A 19,068-nucleotide genomic window follows, 5' to 3' on the forward strand; every position below is an offset into this window, starting at 1 on the left:
ATGTTTTTAAATGTATGTTAATCTTATGCAAGTAACACAAGTATAAAATATCGCACATACACAGGTAATGACAAAATATACACAAAAATACCAGAAAATGGCAAATAATTTGTTTTTTGTGTGTATTGTTATTATAATGCTATTTATTTTGATAAAATGTATAGATAAAATTATTTAAGTTAAATTTTTAAAAGCAAGATAAGTATTTTTATATAACAGCCATTTAGCTAGTAAGATAATGTTTAAAAATGAACAGTTACTTTCTTTCAATAACTCTCAGCATACATGTTATGTTTACATTATGGGATCACACCACATAGGTAATAAAACTAATTTTCTAATATGCAGAATACTAAAACATTATACTGTAATCAGAGATTCATTCTATGTAAATGGGCTTAGGCCACTGAACTTATTCTAGAAATATTGCAGTTACTGTAATTGTAAACTTAATCTGTGTATCTTCATGAAATTTTCAGTCTTTTACCAAATATGGAAAGCATGTTATTTACAAAAAGTTACTTTTTTTAATAAAGAATTCATCTCATAACTTTTAGAATTGGTCAGTATGAAAGGATAATTTCATGATAGGAATGAAATGACTTTTTTTCATTTGAAAGTTTTATATTTCATTTTCATAACCTTTGGAATATCGTAGAGGTACAAGTTTTTTTCTGTAACATTGTGTATTTTATATGTAAATTTCTCTTCGTATAGCATTGGTTCACGGGCCTTTAGAGACATTATATATAATGAAAATAAGTTAAAACATGCATGAATTTAGCAGAACAGTTTTTTCTACCTAATGACCATGAATTTACAAATTACTTATATTCACAGTTTAAACATTACTCTGGTTTTTTTCATATGGAACAGTAATCCCTCAGACAGTAAAATAATAAATTAGTGTGAGCCATTGCTGTTTCAGGCAAATAACATTTCATCTGAGAAGCTTGCAAGCATGTTAAGCTTTTATTTGTTTCAATAAAGCAATAAATATTTCTCTTTAAAATTAAGAAAGTTGAATTATAGCTATGTTTTGATGCCAAGTTTATTGATATATATTCATAACATAGTTGTAAATGAAAGTTGTAAAATTGTGCACTTTTCATCTGAGTACATAATACATATTCACTTTACAAATTTATAATTATGTGGTAAAGCTAGCCTATGAAATACAAATGTAACTTATTATCAGTATTTTGTTAAATATGTTTATTGCCATATATTACACACACACACACACACACACACACACACACACACACACCATTTTACTGTTTACACATAAGAGCTTAAATCTCTAGTTAGCTGGCATAAAAAGTTTAACAATAAATAAAAAAAACTCATCCATTGTTTTAAAATGTTACAAAATTGTATTTAGGAAAAACAGCTGCTAACTTTTGTGTTAAAGTCTTGCTGATTCTCTCATACTAAAGCAAACACAAATTATTCCTGAAAGTTTTAAATATGCATTTTCAAAAAAAGTACATCATTAAACTATTATAATTTATTTAACTTTCTGAACAAGGCAAATTTCAGCAAATGGGAATGTAGGAGGTTCTTATTTTATATTCTAGCCCATAGGGAGAAACCTGTGTTTTGGATTGTTTAAGCACTGTTGACTTTGTGATAAAAGTAATAAAATATGAATCAAACCACTTACTGTGCAAGTGTTATAAAACAGTGAGTATTGAATAATTTTTAATACTGAATTTTGAATTAAATTTTATATAATATTAAAACGTGAGTTATATTTAACTTAAATATAGTGACAATAAAAGTAGTTTAAATTTTGAATATAACTAAAATGTTGTGATACGAGCAGTTCATACCCATGCACATAGGGTTAACAGAGTGTATAATGTACAGAGTTTATATGCAGAGGTATCTTAAGAGAAAGGAGAAACTGAATCACATTCATGAAGTGTTGAAAATTCATTCATAACTTAGTCATAAATGTAATTTTTGTTGTTGCTAAAACAAATGCAACTCGCAAAATAAGTAACTTTACTAAAAATGTAGTTATAAAAAATAAACTAAGAAAACATTTTTTAGAAATGACATAAATTATCAATCTAATTTTGTTACTTATACTACTGTTCATTTTTCTCGAAGCTCTCTACAAAGACATTATGTTCTCCTCCACGAACAGTAATCTTTGCCTGGTCTGAACAACTGGTTACAATATTTAAATAAATTAATAAGATATTACAGTTAGAACATTATATTAAACATGAACTAAATTTTCTGATATTTTTACTTTTTATATTAATTGTTTTCAGTTACTTTGATATTGCACCAAAAATGCATTATTTTGTGCCTTGAATTATATGTTGGAAGTTTGAGGTTATGAACTTACACAAGTGTTAATAAACTTTTGCAGTGTTAAAACGTCTTGTAGTTCAAAACAAACAACTTCTCAGAAAGAAAGCTACACAATCAATATAAACCAAATGTTATATGAATTAAATGCAAGTTAATGCAATTCATTAATAGTGTTATAATTGAAAATATCCCTTGCAATAAACTGTTGGTAACTAAATGAGTTGGTAGGTTTCACATTAACATGTATATTTACATATGTTGCATTCTGCCCTTGCAAACACTAAATAAACATGTATTATTTAAATAAATCACATGCTGAAAAAATTGAACAAAGACATTTCCTAATTTATGTAGTGTTTTTAATTTAAAATACCTATGAATAAACTTGAAGGTTCATTTAAATTTATATGCAATTAAAATGGGTTACATAACCTGACTGAATGTTTTTATATTTCATCCTTAGTTTGTTAAAATTGTTAGTGATCTTTTAAAAAATTGTTCAACAAACTATTCTGCCATTTTATTAGGTAATGAATGAAATTAAGTTAATATTTTAAAATTATCTTATTTGCTTATCTTAGACAGTTATTGTTCAGTTAAGAGTTGGTTTCAAAGTGCTATATATGCATGTCTACCTAGGGAAGAACCCATTCAAGTGATATTATATGATACTTCTACTGAAGATGATGTTAACATCAATGAAAAAGTAATTAACATAACAGCTAAAGAAGCAATCACTCCAAAGCTTCCTCAGGTGGGTTAGAAAAATAATCTTTTCATACTTCCATCAGAGTTAAGATAAAAACATCAAATTTACCACAAAATAGTTACCATAAGTGCATTTTCATATAAATTAAATGCTGAAAAAACTAAAGCAGATACTAATTTCTATAATGTTTTTAATTGAAAATGCATATGAATACACTTAGGTTTATGTAAGTTTGTATGAAATTAAAATAGGTTACATAACCTGACAAAATGTTTTTATGTATTCTTCCTTAATTTGTTGGGAACTATTGTGGAGCTTTTAAAAAATTCTTCAAGAAACTATCCTGCCATTTTGTTGAATGTAGATAATGTCGGTTGAATGCCTTTAAGGTTATATCCTTTGAGATGTTTATTGGTATTCATCATATGCCAAAGTGTTGGTTGCAAAAATTGAACTAAACCACTATAACATGAACTATAGACTGTTAGGAATAGTATGATACTCTCAACACTGGATTTGCCAATCTGACCAACCTCGTGACCTCCTTGTACTTTTTTAGTTTTTAGTCATATTTTAATGATTTATTAATATAACTTTAAAAGGGGATGCTCAATTTGTAATGTTATTACCATAATTCTCTTAGGCCTCAAGCAGTATATATGTACTTGGCATAATCAGACACCTGACTTCTTGGATCACTTGTTAGAGAAATCCACAAAATTCAGTTGTAATTTGCATCTCAAATTATGGAAAACGAGATGTTTGTAAGATTAAATATTCTATTTTTCTATAAAATATTAATATTTGAAGTTATTCATGGAAAAATAAAAAATTAAAGGATAAAAAATTTTTTTGTTACAACAGATTTTTTGTGATCATATTTGATGTTTTAGTATCAAATAACCTGTTTTCCATGCACTATTGTTAGTTTTGAAGACTATTTTATGAAGGAGATACTAGAATGAATGAAAAAATGAATATAACAGTTAAACAAGTAATCACTCAAATAGTTTAGGAGATATATTTTTTATTGTTTTTTAAATAATACATAACATCAATAAAAATCTTCTCAAGGGTGATATGTGATTTTTTTTTTCCATCTTAAAGAACCTGGGTTGTTTCTTTACAGGCAAAACTGTCTGCAACTGTGTAAAAATTTAAAAAATATGGACTTTTATTTGTCTTCATTCTTTAAGAATGACACTTAATAAATGCCAAAAAAAGAACAAAACATTAATTGTAAAAAAATTTTGAATTAAAGTTAAGGAAATTAGTTTGAATTAACGTATGTAAGTAATTTTAAAATTTGTATGCAAAATAAAGTAAAAAATAGTAAATAAGTGTAATGTTGTTTTTAAACTTTCATTACAATAGTTTATAATTAAGTTACTTTCTAAACTTAGCCAGATTAAGAACCTAGTATTTTGGAGTATTCTTCAGATAATCTGAATATATTATTGTGTTAACAAATAACAATGTCTATCTTCTCTGTGTATCAGTTTTACAATGATAATATGATACCAGTTAATTTTTGAAGAGTGAGCTGTGTAAAAACTCTAATAAAATGTTCACTATAATATATTTTGAATTAATCAGAGTTGATCATATAGTCCTAAAATAATTAAAATAAGTCAAAGCTAAAATAACATGAATATATTCTGAAAAGAATTAGCCCAGTTGGACTATAATCCAGTGATTTCAGAACTTGTATATTTAATAATGTAATTGGTAGGAAAATACACATGGAAACTAATTTCTAAAACTTTTCTAATTAAGATTAAATATTTAGTTATTTATAATCATGTTTAGAATAAAAAAAAATGTAGCATTGGTAAAATCTGATGTATGTAAATATTTTATGAAAAATTATTAACAGTTGCACCTTTTGCATTTTTAATAATTTTAGATACCAATATAAAAGAGTGTATTTCTCACAAGAATTCTAACTTCTAAACAATGAAACGTTGGTTCAGTAACAAGTATACATTATAAGAGTTGCAGCCCTAAACAGCAGTTGTGAAAACAAATCTAGGGTCTCTGGACACATCTTAGAGTGTCTGGAAAAGGCCAGGGCCCAAAAAATTTCCATGGCAAAAGTTGACTTTCACAATATTGTATTACTTTAGAAATAATCAGTTATTGGTTGAGTTCCTAACTGGGTTGTTGTAGGCTAGCTGTGTTGATTTAAAAAAAACTTGGACAAGAAATGGAACAGTTAACAAGGAAAATAAAATAGGGGTTAGGTATTGAATATCATAATCCATAAGTTCCATAAACCAACTTCAACTCACCATCTTCAGCTAGTTATGGTTATAGAAATCACCCCTAACATCAGCCTATTAGTTTCTAAAGTTTGTTTTGTAACAAACTAAAATTTTCTGTCATGCAGAGACTGAAACTATGAATAATTCCAAAATAGGAGCATTTTGAACTATAAATTTGTAATTGAGTATGTATGTTTGATACTAACAGCTTTTAGCAATTTAACTTTTTAACAGCTTTGTTCAACTTTAATTACTGTGAGTAATTTTTCCAATATAGATTTAAAATATTCAAGTATGAAAAATATTTACACAAATTAATGTCTAAGGATGCATATTTTATGATAGTTAATATTAAATATTGAAACTTTAAATCTTTGCAGATATTTTCTTGTTCCACCTACCAGTAGTTTTCTATGAGCAAGACAGATAACTTATTGATAACCATTTTACTGTATTCTCTACAACATCCACCTGTTAACCAAAATATTAAATTTAAGAAAATATGGTAACATGGTGTCATTACTTATGGCATAGTCTTGATGTAGATGTCTTAGTAAGAAAAAAGTAAGTATGACTAAAGAGAGAAATTAATTAACAGTTCCATATATCTTGTTACTGGTAACATAATTTCCCAAATTATCTTGCATGCAAATCAATAGAAACTGTAAATATGAAGTGAAAAAACAATGTAGCATTATCTGACATTATTTTTACAGTCACTATATTGTAATATGGTTAGAAAAAGGTAACTTGTTTGTTTTTAATTATTTATACCTACAAATATAAACTGTAACAGTTACCATAGCATTATCACATTAAGTGATTGTAAAACAATTTACTACCAAGTGTTTCAAAGTCATATTTTTGAAGTTTTGCTTTTATTTTTCTTTCATGTAGGCTGGCCACATCACCAGAGCATTTCTTACCCATGTTACCAAAGATGGAGACATTTTAGTTCAGATTGCTGGACAAGGTCTTACACTTTTGCAGAGCTTGATGTCAAAGAGTAGCACTGTGTTTAAAGTAGGTATCTCTTTAGCTGCATTTTTGCTATTCTTGCCCATCTAACCTTTAAGAATAGAATTTGGGAGAAACAAATTTAAAACATTTATTATACTTTTATAATAATTATTCAATGTTAAATTCAAAATGTATGCGAGTTCCAGTGTTAGTTGAAGAACAGCTGCAAGTTACATTATTAATATATAATGGAATTTTTAATGGTTAGTCATTTAAATATTTGGTAAGGTTTGTTAAGAAAAGAGAACTTTTTTATCAGCACTTTTAACTTTATTTTAACATCTGAATATCTGGTGTTATTCACAGGAAAAAGTAACAAATCAAAGGTAAAATGTTTACAAGTATATTTTATGAAATTTTCTTTTTTTGTTAGTGTACTTGAATTTCTGTTTTAAAGATGAGATTGATGCAAATTTTCTTTATGTAAATATGTGTGATGTTTTTAGTTTCAATAATCAGATTGATACTGATTCTTACAACATTTTCTTTTTGTAAATGTGGTGATGACAGTAATGCACTGTTAAAGCATTTTCCTTTTTTTTTGTAATTGTACTTGATGTTTGATTTTGGTTTCAGTGAACAGCTTGCAAATTTTTACATTATTTTCTTTTTGTAATTGTGATTGTTTACAATTTCAGATTGATAACTGCTATTATAACATTAATATTTTCTTTTTGTAATTGTACCTGACATTTTTAGTTTCACTGAATAATGTGATACAGGAAAAAAAAAAATTTTAAATCTTACTGCGTAAGAAAATATTTTGCAGTCCCCAAATACCAGGGTGTCTTTCACTGGATTTTCTTGTGACCTGTTCACATGTGTGCATTTATCAGAAACTAAATTAATTTATGCACAAGTCACAGATAGCTAAGTAATATTAAAAGCCCACATCTACACCTTCCATTAGTGCATGCATGTAAACTAATTTTATTTTGTTGTTATTTTGCTAGGAAGCCATAGGTAACATTGTGAAACCAGCAATGGACCAGATGTATTGTGTGAGAAGCAACACTGATAATGCTTGGTATAGAGCTGTAGTAACTAGTTTAGCATCCAATATGTCATCAGTAAGTTGTTTTAATAGTAACCAAACAATTGACTGAAATTAATTTTTCTTTAACCTTTTGATATTAGCTACTCAATTAATGTTTATATAAATGTGAATTTGGGTAGTGTAGCAGTTAGTGACATATTAGTTGAATTTAATTTCTGTTTTCATTTTAGAACTGTTGATATGCAGTGATTAGAAAGAAGTGTCAGAATTACTACTGTGTCATAAGTTGATTTTATTATAACTGATTATTTTACTCATTATTAAACATATTAATGAAATATTAACTAGTTATCTAGTTAAGTACAAATAGAGTTCATCAAAACAATCTTCAAAAAATTAAATAATCATATTCATTTCAAATTTATCAATTATCAAATGGGTGCTGCCTTAAAAATCATAAACTAAAATAGGCAAGTACAAAATAATCATAATATGGTCTGTAAATTTTCTTCTTTTTAGTAGATTCTCAGGAAAGTTGTTGAGGCAGAAAATAGAACAAACCTGTTGCCATCAGAAACTTGAATGCAAGTTTTATTTCTAGGATTATAAACTAAGAATTAGTTTCCTATTGATCTCATTTGTATCAAAATCTCTAAAAAATATGTCCAACTCCTTCCACGTAGATTTGTTTGAATTAAATGAGTTTTAACTTATTTTGTACTCATTACAGTTTTCATATTGTATTTTTTTTAATACTAGAGTTCACATCAGATAGAAATATCTATCCCAGGTACTCAAGAGGCAATACTTGTAAGGTACTTTGGTACATATCAGTTTACCTACTGTGGAAGGTCAGTGGAAACTGAAAAACGTTTTAGCATAGGGTTGATCTGCTGATATTTGTAGTTTTATAAATTTGGGAATCTAAAGCCACCGAGAATGATATTTAAATAATAGTATAGAAACTTTACAAAATATTTAAAAGTTCTGCAAAAAATCTGAAGTAAAGTATTTGTATTTACGGTATAGTTCCACTGCCTTCTGTACTGTCTGTCACACTTTTTCTCTTCTGTGTGTTTAGTAGTGCTTCTACATTAACTGTATTTTGCATGCCTTTTTAAAATTTTTCCATCCCAGAAACAAGCAAGGGTTTGCAACTTACTAAGCAGGTGTAACTTGCAAGCCATGGTAAACATACTTATTGCTTATGCTAGTTATGTACCACAAACTGTACTTGGCTTAACTTTTTTGTGACAGACCAAGGTTCAAAGATCATGTCATCATGTTCATTGACTTGCATTCAAAAGTTTATTGAAATAATGTTTTGTGAATTTGTCAGTATGTTTGGTATCAAATTGTAGACTGTAATTCAGACTTTATTATATGAGTTAATTTCTCAATTTAAGAGTAAATATTAAAAGAACATACCTAATTATTGATTTTTGCGAGCCACATAGTATGTTGAATGCAGCACTGTTTAAAATTAGGTGTTTGTGATATCAAAATAGTAAGTTTGTAGTTTTATGCAAATTAAGAATTTGTATTTACCAGCATTGATAAGCTTTAATATAGAATAAAAACTTCATATCTTTTTATTTTGCTGAGATATATGGCTTATATACTGAATCAAACACAATGGGCCCCATTCACTTCTTTCCGTTTTTGGAAATGGTCTTTTATATACATTTATTTCAATATATGACATGAATAACCAATCAACACCTGTTACCTGTACTCATTTTTATGATGGTTACAAAAGTGCTCAAAATGACAGACCCTATGCAGTTAGGGTAGAGAAAATAAGACATTATAAAGTTTTACTGAAAACAAATGTGGAATTGTATTTAGGAAGTTTCAGAGATTACACAAATATTTGAGATTTTTGGAACAAAGAATAGGTTTTAACTATAATGTGAAATCACTAAGACTAGTAACAAAATAGACTTAATATATTCATGAACAAATCTTTAAAAAAATAATGTATTAAAAAATTCTTTACTAAAAGTCTACCAAATTTTGTGAAGGAATACATACTGCATCAAAAGTTTAGAGTATAAATACTTGACATGTGCAAATATGTGTACAAGCTCATCTATATTACGGCAAATCCATTGCAAAAGGTTTAATACACAATCAAAATACTGGAACTGTTGAAATTAAAACAGTATTGCACTATGCAATATATGCAGTCAAGTCGAACCAGGGATGTGTTAGTTCCCAGCTCAGACGTTTTCTGTAGTATTGTAGTAGGTTGTGTATTACATGTGAAGTCGTATTGTACAGAAAATAAAACAGAAGATTGAAATGCAATATATTTGAACATATTAATGCATGCAGTAAACTGCTGGACAGTAAGAATTATGAAAGAGGCATTGCAGGAATGTAAATTTGTATATTTTTTTTATTATTTTTCCTTTTTTTAACTGAGAGACGAGACTTTGACCAAAATTGTTAACTAAGCAGAACAGAAAGTCCGAATATGCTAATCATAAGTTTTTTATTTAAGTGTCTAATTGATAGTTTTCTTCATCTGCAGTGTTCTTCCAGGCTCCTGAACAAATAATACTGATATATTTCTTGTAGGGTGTTACACTATACATTTTAACTAGTTGTAGTGCATATAAATGCTGGAATGGTTTCCTGCATTTGGTTTTATGTTCTTTGATTTGAACGTCTAGGTGGAATACCATGGAACCATTATGAGTGTGTGTTTTAAAATAGCTAAAACTTCTAAAAATGTACTCAGCAAATGCATGTAAAATTGTAACTAAATTTTTAGTTGTTTGTATTGTGGCTACAAAGTTCTAGAATTAATATAATGTAATGAATTTTTTTTGGGTGGCATGCATACTAGATTTGCAAGAAAGTATAGATGGTCCCCTCAACCCCTGTTATTTGAACCCTTTCAATCTTCACTTTGACTTCTTATTTCTGAGGTTGTAGAATAGATGGGATGTTAGGCACAGTTGATAAAACTGGGTAATAAAAAATATATTCCAAGTTACCAATTCAATTATGTAATTATACAGTTTAAAAAAATATCTAGGTCTTTTATTTTTTCTAATATGTGCTATAAAAAAGTACAATACATGGCTTCTATTTTGTTTGTTCTTATATTTATAATTTCTCTTTTAAAGATTTCAAATTGGAGATGTATAAGAATATCATTATGGATGCATTTTTTATCACTCAGGTCACTGCTCAAAAGGTTTTTTTGGTGTTTCAGATGAACTTTGTCCATAATTCTGCAGCTTACCTAAAAAAGTATAGTATTAAATGAAAGACATTTTGGGTAATAACATTAGGGAGACAAAAAAAAATGTCACATTTAAACACTACATACTTCACACTATAAAAGGCAAATTAAGAAGAATATGAAAAATAAATCATCTATGGGGTGATTTTAGTCACAAATTTTAGGCCTTTTGGTTACAATGATTTGCTAGCTAATGGCTTTAATAACTTTTATTACTGGAAGTTTAGATTTTTCTTATTGTTATCTAAAACTTTTGCTTTTTTTTTTCTTTTAACAAAAGTGATTAAAAATTATGTCAGTAATTAATGCATGTTTATAACAGTATGGGAACCTTCTAATGATAATGCATTTGGTAGACAAGGTATACTGCACTAACCAACCATTCAGTGTTAACAAATTCCACCCTTGTGATCTTTGTTTATGTAAGCTCTATTTAACAGAAAGCTTTCATGAGTTTTGTCTTACATTCATTATTCAGGTAGATTAATGATCTTAATTTACACATAATTAAGAGACAACAAAAGAGCATCTTTTAAAAAGTTAATTCTCAAATATAATTTTTTTAGAAAAGACATTTTTAACTTTTGAACTGTCCAAAGATTTTTGGTAAAGAAAAATATGTAATTTTTAACAAGGCTTAACTGATTTGGAGTATTTATTTTAGTTTCAAAATGCATTGGTTAAAGAAACAAAGCTTATATTAAGGATTAAAGTATAAACTTTTGACTGGTGATATTTTCAACTTCTTAATAGGTCTGGTATTGATCTAGTTATTGTAGTATCTACTAATAAACATATTTGCTTATTTTACTATTGTGTAAAGGACTATCACATTTTCATAGACTTAAAATTAAAAGCTGAAAATTGTAGAGGTCATTATGATTTTCTTATGATTGAATTTAAGTTTTGCAACTTTAAAATAACTTGGATTTAGAACTGTGCCAAAAGTATACAATGTATTCTGTAATGTTTCACTAATGGTTTGGAAAAACAGTCATTATAATTTTTTTTCATCCAACAGGTCTGATATAAAGAATAGTATTATATAATTACACAATTATATAAACAAAAAAATATCCTAAATTCTAACTAACCTAAATAATCATATTAATAATATTATGTTAACCTTCCATACTTTCCAGCAAAATAACAGTGTTGTCATCTGTTATTGCTATTATTAAATGTTTCTTTTCATCCTAGGTGGAGGTTTTATATGTAGATTATGGTAGAACTGCCACTATTCCTGTTCTTAACATGTGTGAATTGGAAGCTGTTAGTGAAACATTGACTCAAATACCACATCAGGTGACAGTATTTTCATATCAACCATGAAGGGTTTGTTTTGTAAGCTTTTAACCAACAATTTAAGTAACATTTTTACTAATATATTTATTTGACCAGTATCTGAAGCAGTGGTTTAAAGCTATTAATCTTTCAAGTGTGTCAAAACTCATTGTTAAATGAGAAATATATGGTGCATTTATACTACAGTAATATGTTAACATTGTTTTACATTAAGGGAATATATAAGTAGCTAGAATACTTAATTTGGTCAAATAATTTTCATTATATTAACTTTCAGCTGTGTAAGTAAATATTTTTATATAGGGAAAATACCTGGGTGTAATCGGGTACCGACAAGACTCTTTAATATTGTAGTGGTAAAAATCTGAAAGGGGCCCACAAGTTTGTCATAAAATTAACAAAACTACATACTTTTTTGGGGATGCTCACCAGGAATTTTTTGTTAGGCCAGTCCACACTTGACTGCTATGATGTTAAAACTGAAAGAAAAAAATTGAATTTTTTTTCTTTTAACAAAATAGTTCTTTTTTATTGCTTATCAGGCAGTACGGTGCAGATTGGATGGTATTCCTCCTGATAGTAAATTACAATGGTCCCAACAAGCTGTAGATAAACTATTCCAACTTGCTCCATTAGGACAGGAATTTATCTTAAAGGTATGCATATTTTACTTTAATCTCACTTTTATGCTATTTAAGTGGCATTTGTTAAATTATTGAAAGTTAAGTTTCACTGTATTTTGAAACTTATGATTAATTTTTTTCTATTTGAACATTTGCAGAAGTAACACAGTGACTGTTTTATATGTAAAACAACAAAATCAACCATATGCAAGTTCACCAGGTTTAAATTTCTTTGATTCTGTATTCTAATATAAATTTAATACATGTATAAACAAGTATCCATGCAGTTTGCAGCATTGAAAGAGAATACATAACTACAATTTCAAGTATACTAGTTGTTCTCTATATATATAAAATGGAAAGTGTTTTTAAATGATAAATTTAAGATAATTTGAAATAGAACTTAAATTATTTTCTTCAGAGATTTAGCCAAGAAAATTTTTCTTTAGGGGCAGGGGCAGTTAATACTCCTTATTAGATATGTTTGGTATTGATGACAACTTATACTAGAATAATGCTGCTAGTTATAGATATTGTTACAAAATATTATCATTATAAAATGGGCAGTATGAAGCACATTTTGTGTTCATAGCTCAGATAGTTTGTTTTGTTTGTGTTTTTATTTTTAATAGCTAAAACAAGTTTTTGTGAAGAATTGGCTAAACTAAGTTCAATAAATTTGGGAATGATTTGTGTGGTACACCTATGTTAATCTTTTCCTTCTTTCTGCCCAAGTCCTGACTTTCTGCACTCTGCCTGTATTCAGTAAATCAGTAGACATCAGTGTTCTCCAGGGACAGGAAAATAATAATGTTTGAATTATCTAGTTCCAGCTCCATTTTTCTCTGAACATTTATTTCTCTCGATATTTGGCCATTTTGAGTTAAATCTTCTGACAGTTATAAAGGAAATTTTACAGAAACAGTTGAGAATTAAGTAAAGTACATGGAACAACTGCAAGTTTGTAACAGCTTCTTTTATAGTACTTTACACTGAAATGTTGAAAGTATAACAACATAAAGAAACAATGAACTGCTATAACTTTAACTCTGTTTGTTTTTATCTTTTCATGATTGTGACATCATTTATATAGATGCAACTTTATTTAACACTGAAATCAGGGTTATAGAGAACCAAATTTTTTTGTCACTATTTAACAGCACATTTGCAACATCATTATAAAATGTTTCATGATACATAGAGGATCTTGAGTCACAAGGGTGATATTCTATTCTTTCATCACTATCTCTGTTGTGAATTCTTGTAATGAATGTGTACTTGTATGTCATATTTCACATTTGAAGAACTTCATTTTTCTTTTTTTTGATATTTTTGTGTGGAATTAGTAAAGCTTGAAGCTGAACATTTTCTTGTACTCATTTTGTTTATATTAACTATTTTAATGTTTTCTTAATAACACTTCTAAGGATCTTTATTATTGTTACACCATATGCCTCTTAGTATTGTGCCATATTTACAAAGACCAATTTTTTATTAAATTTTGGACATTTTTGTAAAAGTTTTGTTTTATTTCTTTTTTTAAATCATATACAAGTTTTTGATAATGGAATTTTTTTTAATCTGTGCATTAGGTAATTACAGAAGCAACTTCCACTCAACCTGCAAGTGTTGAATTATTTAAGAGAATTCAACCAACAGATGAACTTGTTTCAATTAACACCACTCTCGTTCTGTCTAAAGAAATATTTAGGTAAGTTGTCTTTTCTGTAAGCTTTTTATCAAGTAAGATCATGTAAAATTTGCTAAGGCAGTGATTTTTTCATAAAATTAAACTTACATGAAAAACCTTTGAGTATTATTGACTTGAATGTTGGAGAGTTTTCACCTGAAATTTTGTTTTAGGTATGTAGTATATAATAATCCTCAACTACCCAAAAAAATATGAAGAAAAAGTAACAAAACTCAAACTGTTTTGTTAAAGAACATACAGAAGTGATGTATTTGTAAAATAATGGAATTTGTGTAAATTAATCCTTTCACCCCAAGTATCCGTTACTGAGCATGGCATAAAGTTTTTCGTGTCTTAAATTCAAAGGTCTATTAACCCTTTTGCAATAAGCAGGATTTAAAGGCCATGTCATCACGTTTGTTGATTTGCATTCAAAATTTTATTTAACTACTATTTTATAAATTTATATCAATAAATTTGGAATCAATTTGTTGATTATAATTCAAACTTTAATATTGTATGGGTTAATTTTTAATTTTAAAATAAGCATTAAAAGAACATATTTAAACAGATTTTAATGAATCATGTGGTATGTTGAATGCAGCACTGTTTAAACTTAGATATTTGTGATGTCAAAATACTAAGTCTGCAATTTTATACAAATTAGGAACTCAAATTACTAATGCTCTCTGCAGGTACAGCAGTAAGTCTTTGGATTTATAATGCTAAAATCAGGGGTTCTATTCCCCTTGGTAGACTCTACAGATAGCCTGATGTGGCTTTGCTATAAAAAACACACAAATTACTAATATTGAGAAGCTATAACATAAATTAAGAACCTAATTTTTTTATTTTGCTGAGATGTGGCTTATGTACTGAATGAAACAGTGATGCCATTCAACTCTTTCCATTTCTTGAAACAGTCCCTAATATACTCTTACTACAGTATATGACAGGTGAATAACCAATCAGTAGCTTAGAATGTCCAAAGAGTGGTTTTCTCAGCTATTTTAATCTTTGAAAAAACTACTGTTTTCTTTCAATTCAAGTTTTTGTGAAGATAGGTTGTCTTTAGTCTGCTCAGTTTCTTATTTTTAAAAATTTAAGTAAATCTTAGTTACTAAGCCTAATAAAGTACAGTGGAATTCTATGGTTAGTTAACTGTACATATTTAAACCTAAAAAAATTTTAAAAAGTTTAGCAACCTACGTCCAGCAATGTTCAAGTATGCAGGTTATAGCGAGAAGAGATAACTGTTTACTTCTTAATTTATTTTCTATATTTTAAGAAAAATAAGTTTAATTTACCTCTAAATAATAATAATCTTTATACTTGTATATAATGCATAATAATTGAAATGTGACTGTATATTGCAAAATACTAGTCCACTAAAACACAACCAGGATTGGGAAGACTAAAGATCAGTTTTATATTACAGGATACATGACCTGAGTGCACTTGTGTATGTTAGGTATGAATGACTGGAAGGTTAATATAATAAAAAATAATAAATATATATATGCTCATATATTGCTTTACGAGACTTAAGCTACATAGACTGAACATTTGTATTTTCGTGTTATAATGTGTAGTTATTCTAGTATGAAAGAAACATAATTTATATTTATTTCCTAATTTTTTTGTGATGGTAACAAGTTTGGTTAAGTAACAAACCCCACAAAGCTAGAGTATAGAAAATAACATAAAATATAATGTTTTACTGAAAATGAATGTTTGAAGTGTATTTAGGAGGTTTTAGACACATAATATTTGAGACTTTTGGAACAAAATAGTTTTTTTTAATCATAATGTGAAATTACTTTGTACTCAGACTAGTAACAAAACAGACTGTTTTCGCAAACAAATCTTTTGTAAAAGTATTTCATTAAAAAATCTGATTTTTTATATACAAAATACTTCTAACCTTTACTAAAAGTCTGCCAAATTTTGTGAAGATACACTGTATCAAAAGCTCTAATGCAAATACTCAACATGTGCCAATTTGTAGACAAACTCGTGTATGTTATACCGTGCCCATTGTGAAAAGGTTAAACTACTTTTTGCTTATGTTATACCAATTAGTATAATATACAAGTTTTATGCTCTTGAATATGCAAGACAACATTTAAACAAATACTGAATTTCCACTACTGTCAGAAATGACATTTTTCTCTTGGCATCCCTCTTCTCTATTTTACTCACCATCCCTCCAATAAGTATGAAAGTTAACATAGATTAGTTACTGTAAAACCATCATTTCTATAGCTTTTAATTTTGTTTGGTTACAGAGCTATTGAACACAAAATTAGATCATCACATCCTCTATTTCAAGATTTGTTAACAATTCTCTTTTACATTTAATTATGTTACCTATAACCAATATAAAATCAAATAATTGATTATATTATGTCCTAAATAGATAAGCTTTCACTTGTAACATGAATATTGTTCCCATGGAAATTGCAACGACTAGCTGAGATGAACTTGTAACAGCTTTTGTGACACAGTTATAAAGCTAGAAAATTTTGTGATTGTTAAAGAAAGTTGTTTATTTTTGTTTTTTAATAGTCTGTGTTCTTTAGTGCATTATTTAATTAAATAAAAAATTTAGTACATTACTACCATTAGTATAAAAAGTAGATTTAAGTTTCCTTGAAAATCAACACCAATTAATAAAAGTTATGGTAAGTAATGTGTTTAGTTTTCACATTTATTCCTTATTTATTATTATAAAAGTAACTAAACTGTATAAACAGGGATCTTTTTATGTTAGTTTAGATTAGGTAAAATAAATAGCATAATAAAAATATTTCATGAGGCATGCACACAAGCAACTTGTAGTAGCTTGTGAGTAATGTAATGCAACAGTATAACGAGCTGCATGTGCTCAAAGCGATTTAAAGCTTATCCTGGTATGGATAGTAGGTATTTATGATTCAAAGGCAGTAAAACAATAAAATGTAATTATAAATATGTATACTGTTACAAACATAATGTTACTTAGGTTAAAATAAACTAGTTTCACATTACAATTTGAAATCATTCTAGAAAGAGAAAAAAGGGTAATTTAGATTTATTTTTGTTTGTGTGTATGGTTACAAGGCTGGTCAAATTGACCAGTTGTGTTTTGAGAAAATAAATAAATGTTAAGTTTTATTGAAGAAAATGCTTTAAATGTATTTAGGAGGTTTGGGGGATTACACAAAGGAAACTTTGTGTTTGAGATAAGAAAAAGTATTTTAATCTTAACATGAAAATTACTTTACACATACTTATTGAAGACAAGCACTCATTATATTCATGGACAGATTTTTATTTTAGTTTATTAAAAATACTTTCCTAAAAAATGTGAAAGACTTGTAATCTTTGCTGAAAGACCACAAAATTTTGTGAAGATGTACACACTATATTAAAAGTTAGAAGTATTAGCTCTATATAGACTTTTAACGTGTCCAAAGAGGTCATGTGGTCAGTCAAATTGACTGACCCCATGGTGAGAAAGTTAAAAGCAGGTACATTAGCTAAGAATTAAGTTTTGTAATTTTACGTGTCATAGTGAATTATTAAGTATTCTCTGTTAAATAAATCTCACCTTTAGATACAGGCTTATTTTGTGTCATTTTATTTCCAAAATAGACTATTATTATTATTATTATTATTATTATTATTATGTGATTGTTTTAGGATTCTTATTATATTACTTTAAATAATTTTCAGTGATCTAGTATGAACAATTATCACTGACTTTACACATGAATATCGACTTTTCCAAATAACATTGTTGATCTTAAAGTATATATATTTGTTCAGAATATTTGTACAAACTAAAGCAGTATTTGTTAAAACTTTGCAGTGTCTATAATGGAGATTTAAGGTTGAAGTGATTGGAATTTATTAGGGTGAAATTATACATATGGAATTTAGAGTTAATGTACTGCAAATAAAAATGTAATTGTAGATACAAGGAAAGCAATTTATTATGTGTTCTCTGATTGCTGTTGAAATTTAATCTTTCACATTTTTATTGTATCTTTTTACATTTTTATGACTTAATTTTTATCATGCAATTTTTTTTCTATTCAAATAGAAGAAATTCCATAACTTCACCCACAGCTGACAAATCAAGCAGTTTTCTTAAGTCTTCACTGATGTCAAGGAAAGTGTCTTCTGTACCTAAAGTCAAATCATTATTTATAGCTCCAAGTAGCCCACCACAAAGCATTGAATCAGCAGTTTCCAGTTCTTGTACACCTGTCTCTCCTCTGAATATCACAGCAGGAGATGACCAAGCTTTGTCAAAATTCAGGTGTGTGTAAGATGATTGCAAAATTGACCAGTCTTGTGTAGAATTAGGATAGATAAGATATAGTTTGAAAATGTTTGAAATATATTTAAGAGGTTTTAGAGATTAGGCAAATGAAATATGAGATGAATAAAAGTATTTTTAATCTTAAAATAAAAATTACTTTTCACTCTGACTTGTCCAGAAAAATACTGTATAATCACAGAAAAATAGTTTTTTGTTTATTAAAAATACTTCAGTGAAAGTATTTTTTTTATGCATTAGACTTGTAATGTTTATTGAAAATCTGCCAAATTTTGTGAAGATAAACATAGTATATTAAAAGTTAGTAGTATCAAAACTATGACACCTTTGAATTATAACAAAGTGGTTATGTGGTCAGTCAACTCAACTGAATCCTTGTAGATACAGAGAGAGCTTACATTCAGGTAACTTTACAATTATATTTCCACCATAATTAGTTGTTAAAGATGAAATGTATGTATCCTGAAATAATTCATCACTAGACTTTTTCCTGCTTCATGAAACTGTCACTAAAGGAAACTAACTTTAAGGCACAAAAAACATGATTAT

The 19,068-nt window shown here is 27.7% G+C and overlaps 1 protein-coding gene across 7 annotated transcripts in view; it reads left to right on the forward strand.

Moving 5' to 3' along the window:
• Positions 1 to 19,068, forward strand: part of LOC143252873 (tudor domain-containing protein 7B-like) — a 107,057-nt gene that overhangs the window by 78,270 nt on the left and 9,719 nt on the right. For all 7 annotated transcript variants that reach the window (XR_013029222.1, XM_076505671.1, XM_076505668.1 and 4 more), the window contains exons 15-21: positions 2,968 to 3,082; positions 6,199 to 6,324; positions 7,275 to 7,391; positions 11,775 to 11,879; positions 12,422 to 12,535; positions 14,095 to 14,213; positions 18,280 to 18,498. Coding sequence is in view for 6 of the 7 variants with exons in the window: in XM_076505671.1 (XP_076361786.1) it covers positions 2,968 to 3,082; positions 6,199 to 6,324; positions 7,275 to 7,391; positions 11,775 to 11,879; positions 12,422 to 12,535; positions 14,095 to 14,213; positions 18,280 to 18,498 (915 nt within the window). In the remaining variant the exon portion in view is untranslated. The remainder of the gene's footprint in view (positions 1 to 2,967; positions 3,083 to 6,198; positions 6,325 to 7,274; positions 7,392 to 11,774; positions 11,880 to 12,421; positions 12,536 to 14,094; positions 14,214 to 18,279; positions 18,499 to 19,068) is intronic.

Source organism: Tachypleus tridentatus, chromosome 6 (genome assembly GCF_004210375.1).
Source record: "Tachypleus tridentatus isolate NWPU-2018 chromosome 6, ASM421037v1, whole genome shotgun sequence".
Lineage (NCBI taxonomy): Eukaryota > Metazoa > Arthropoda > Merostomata > Xiphosura > Limulidae > Tachypleus > Tachypleus tridentatus.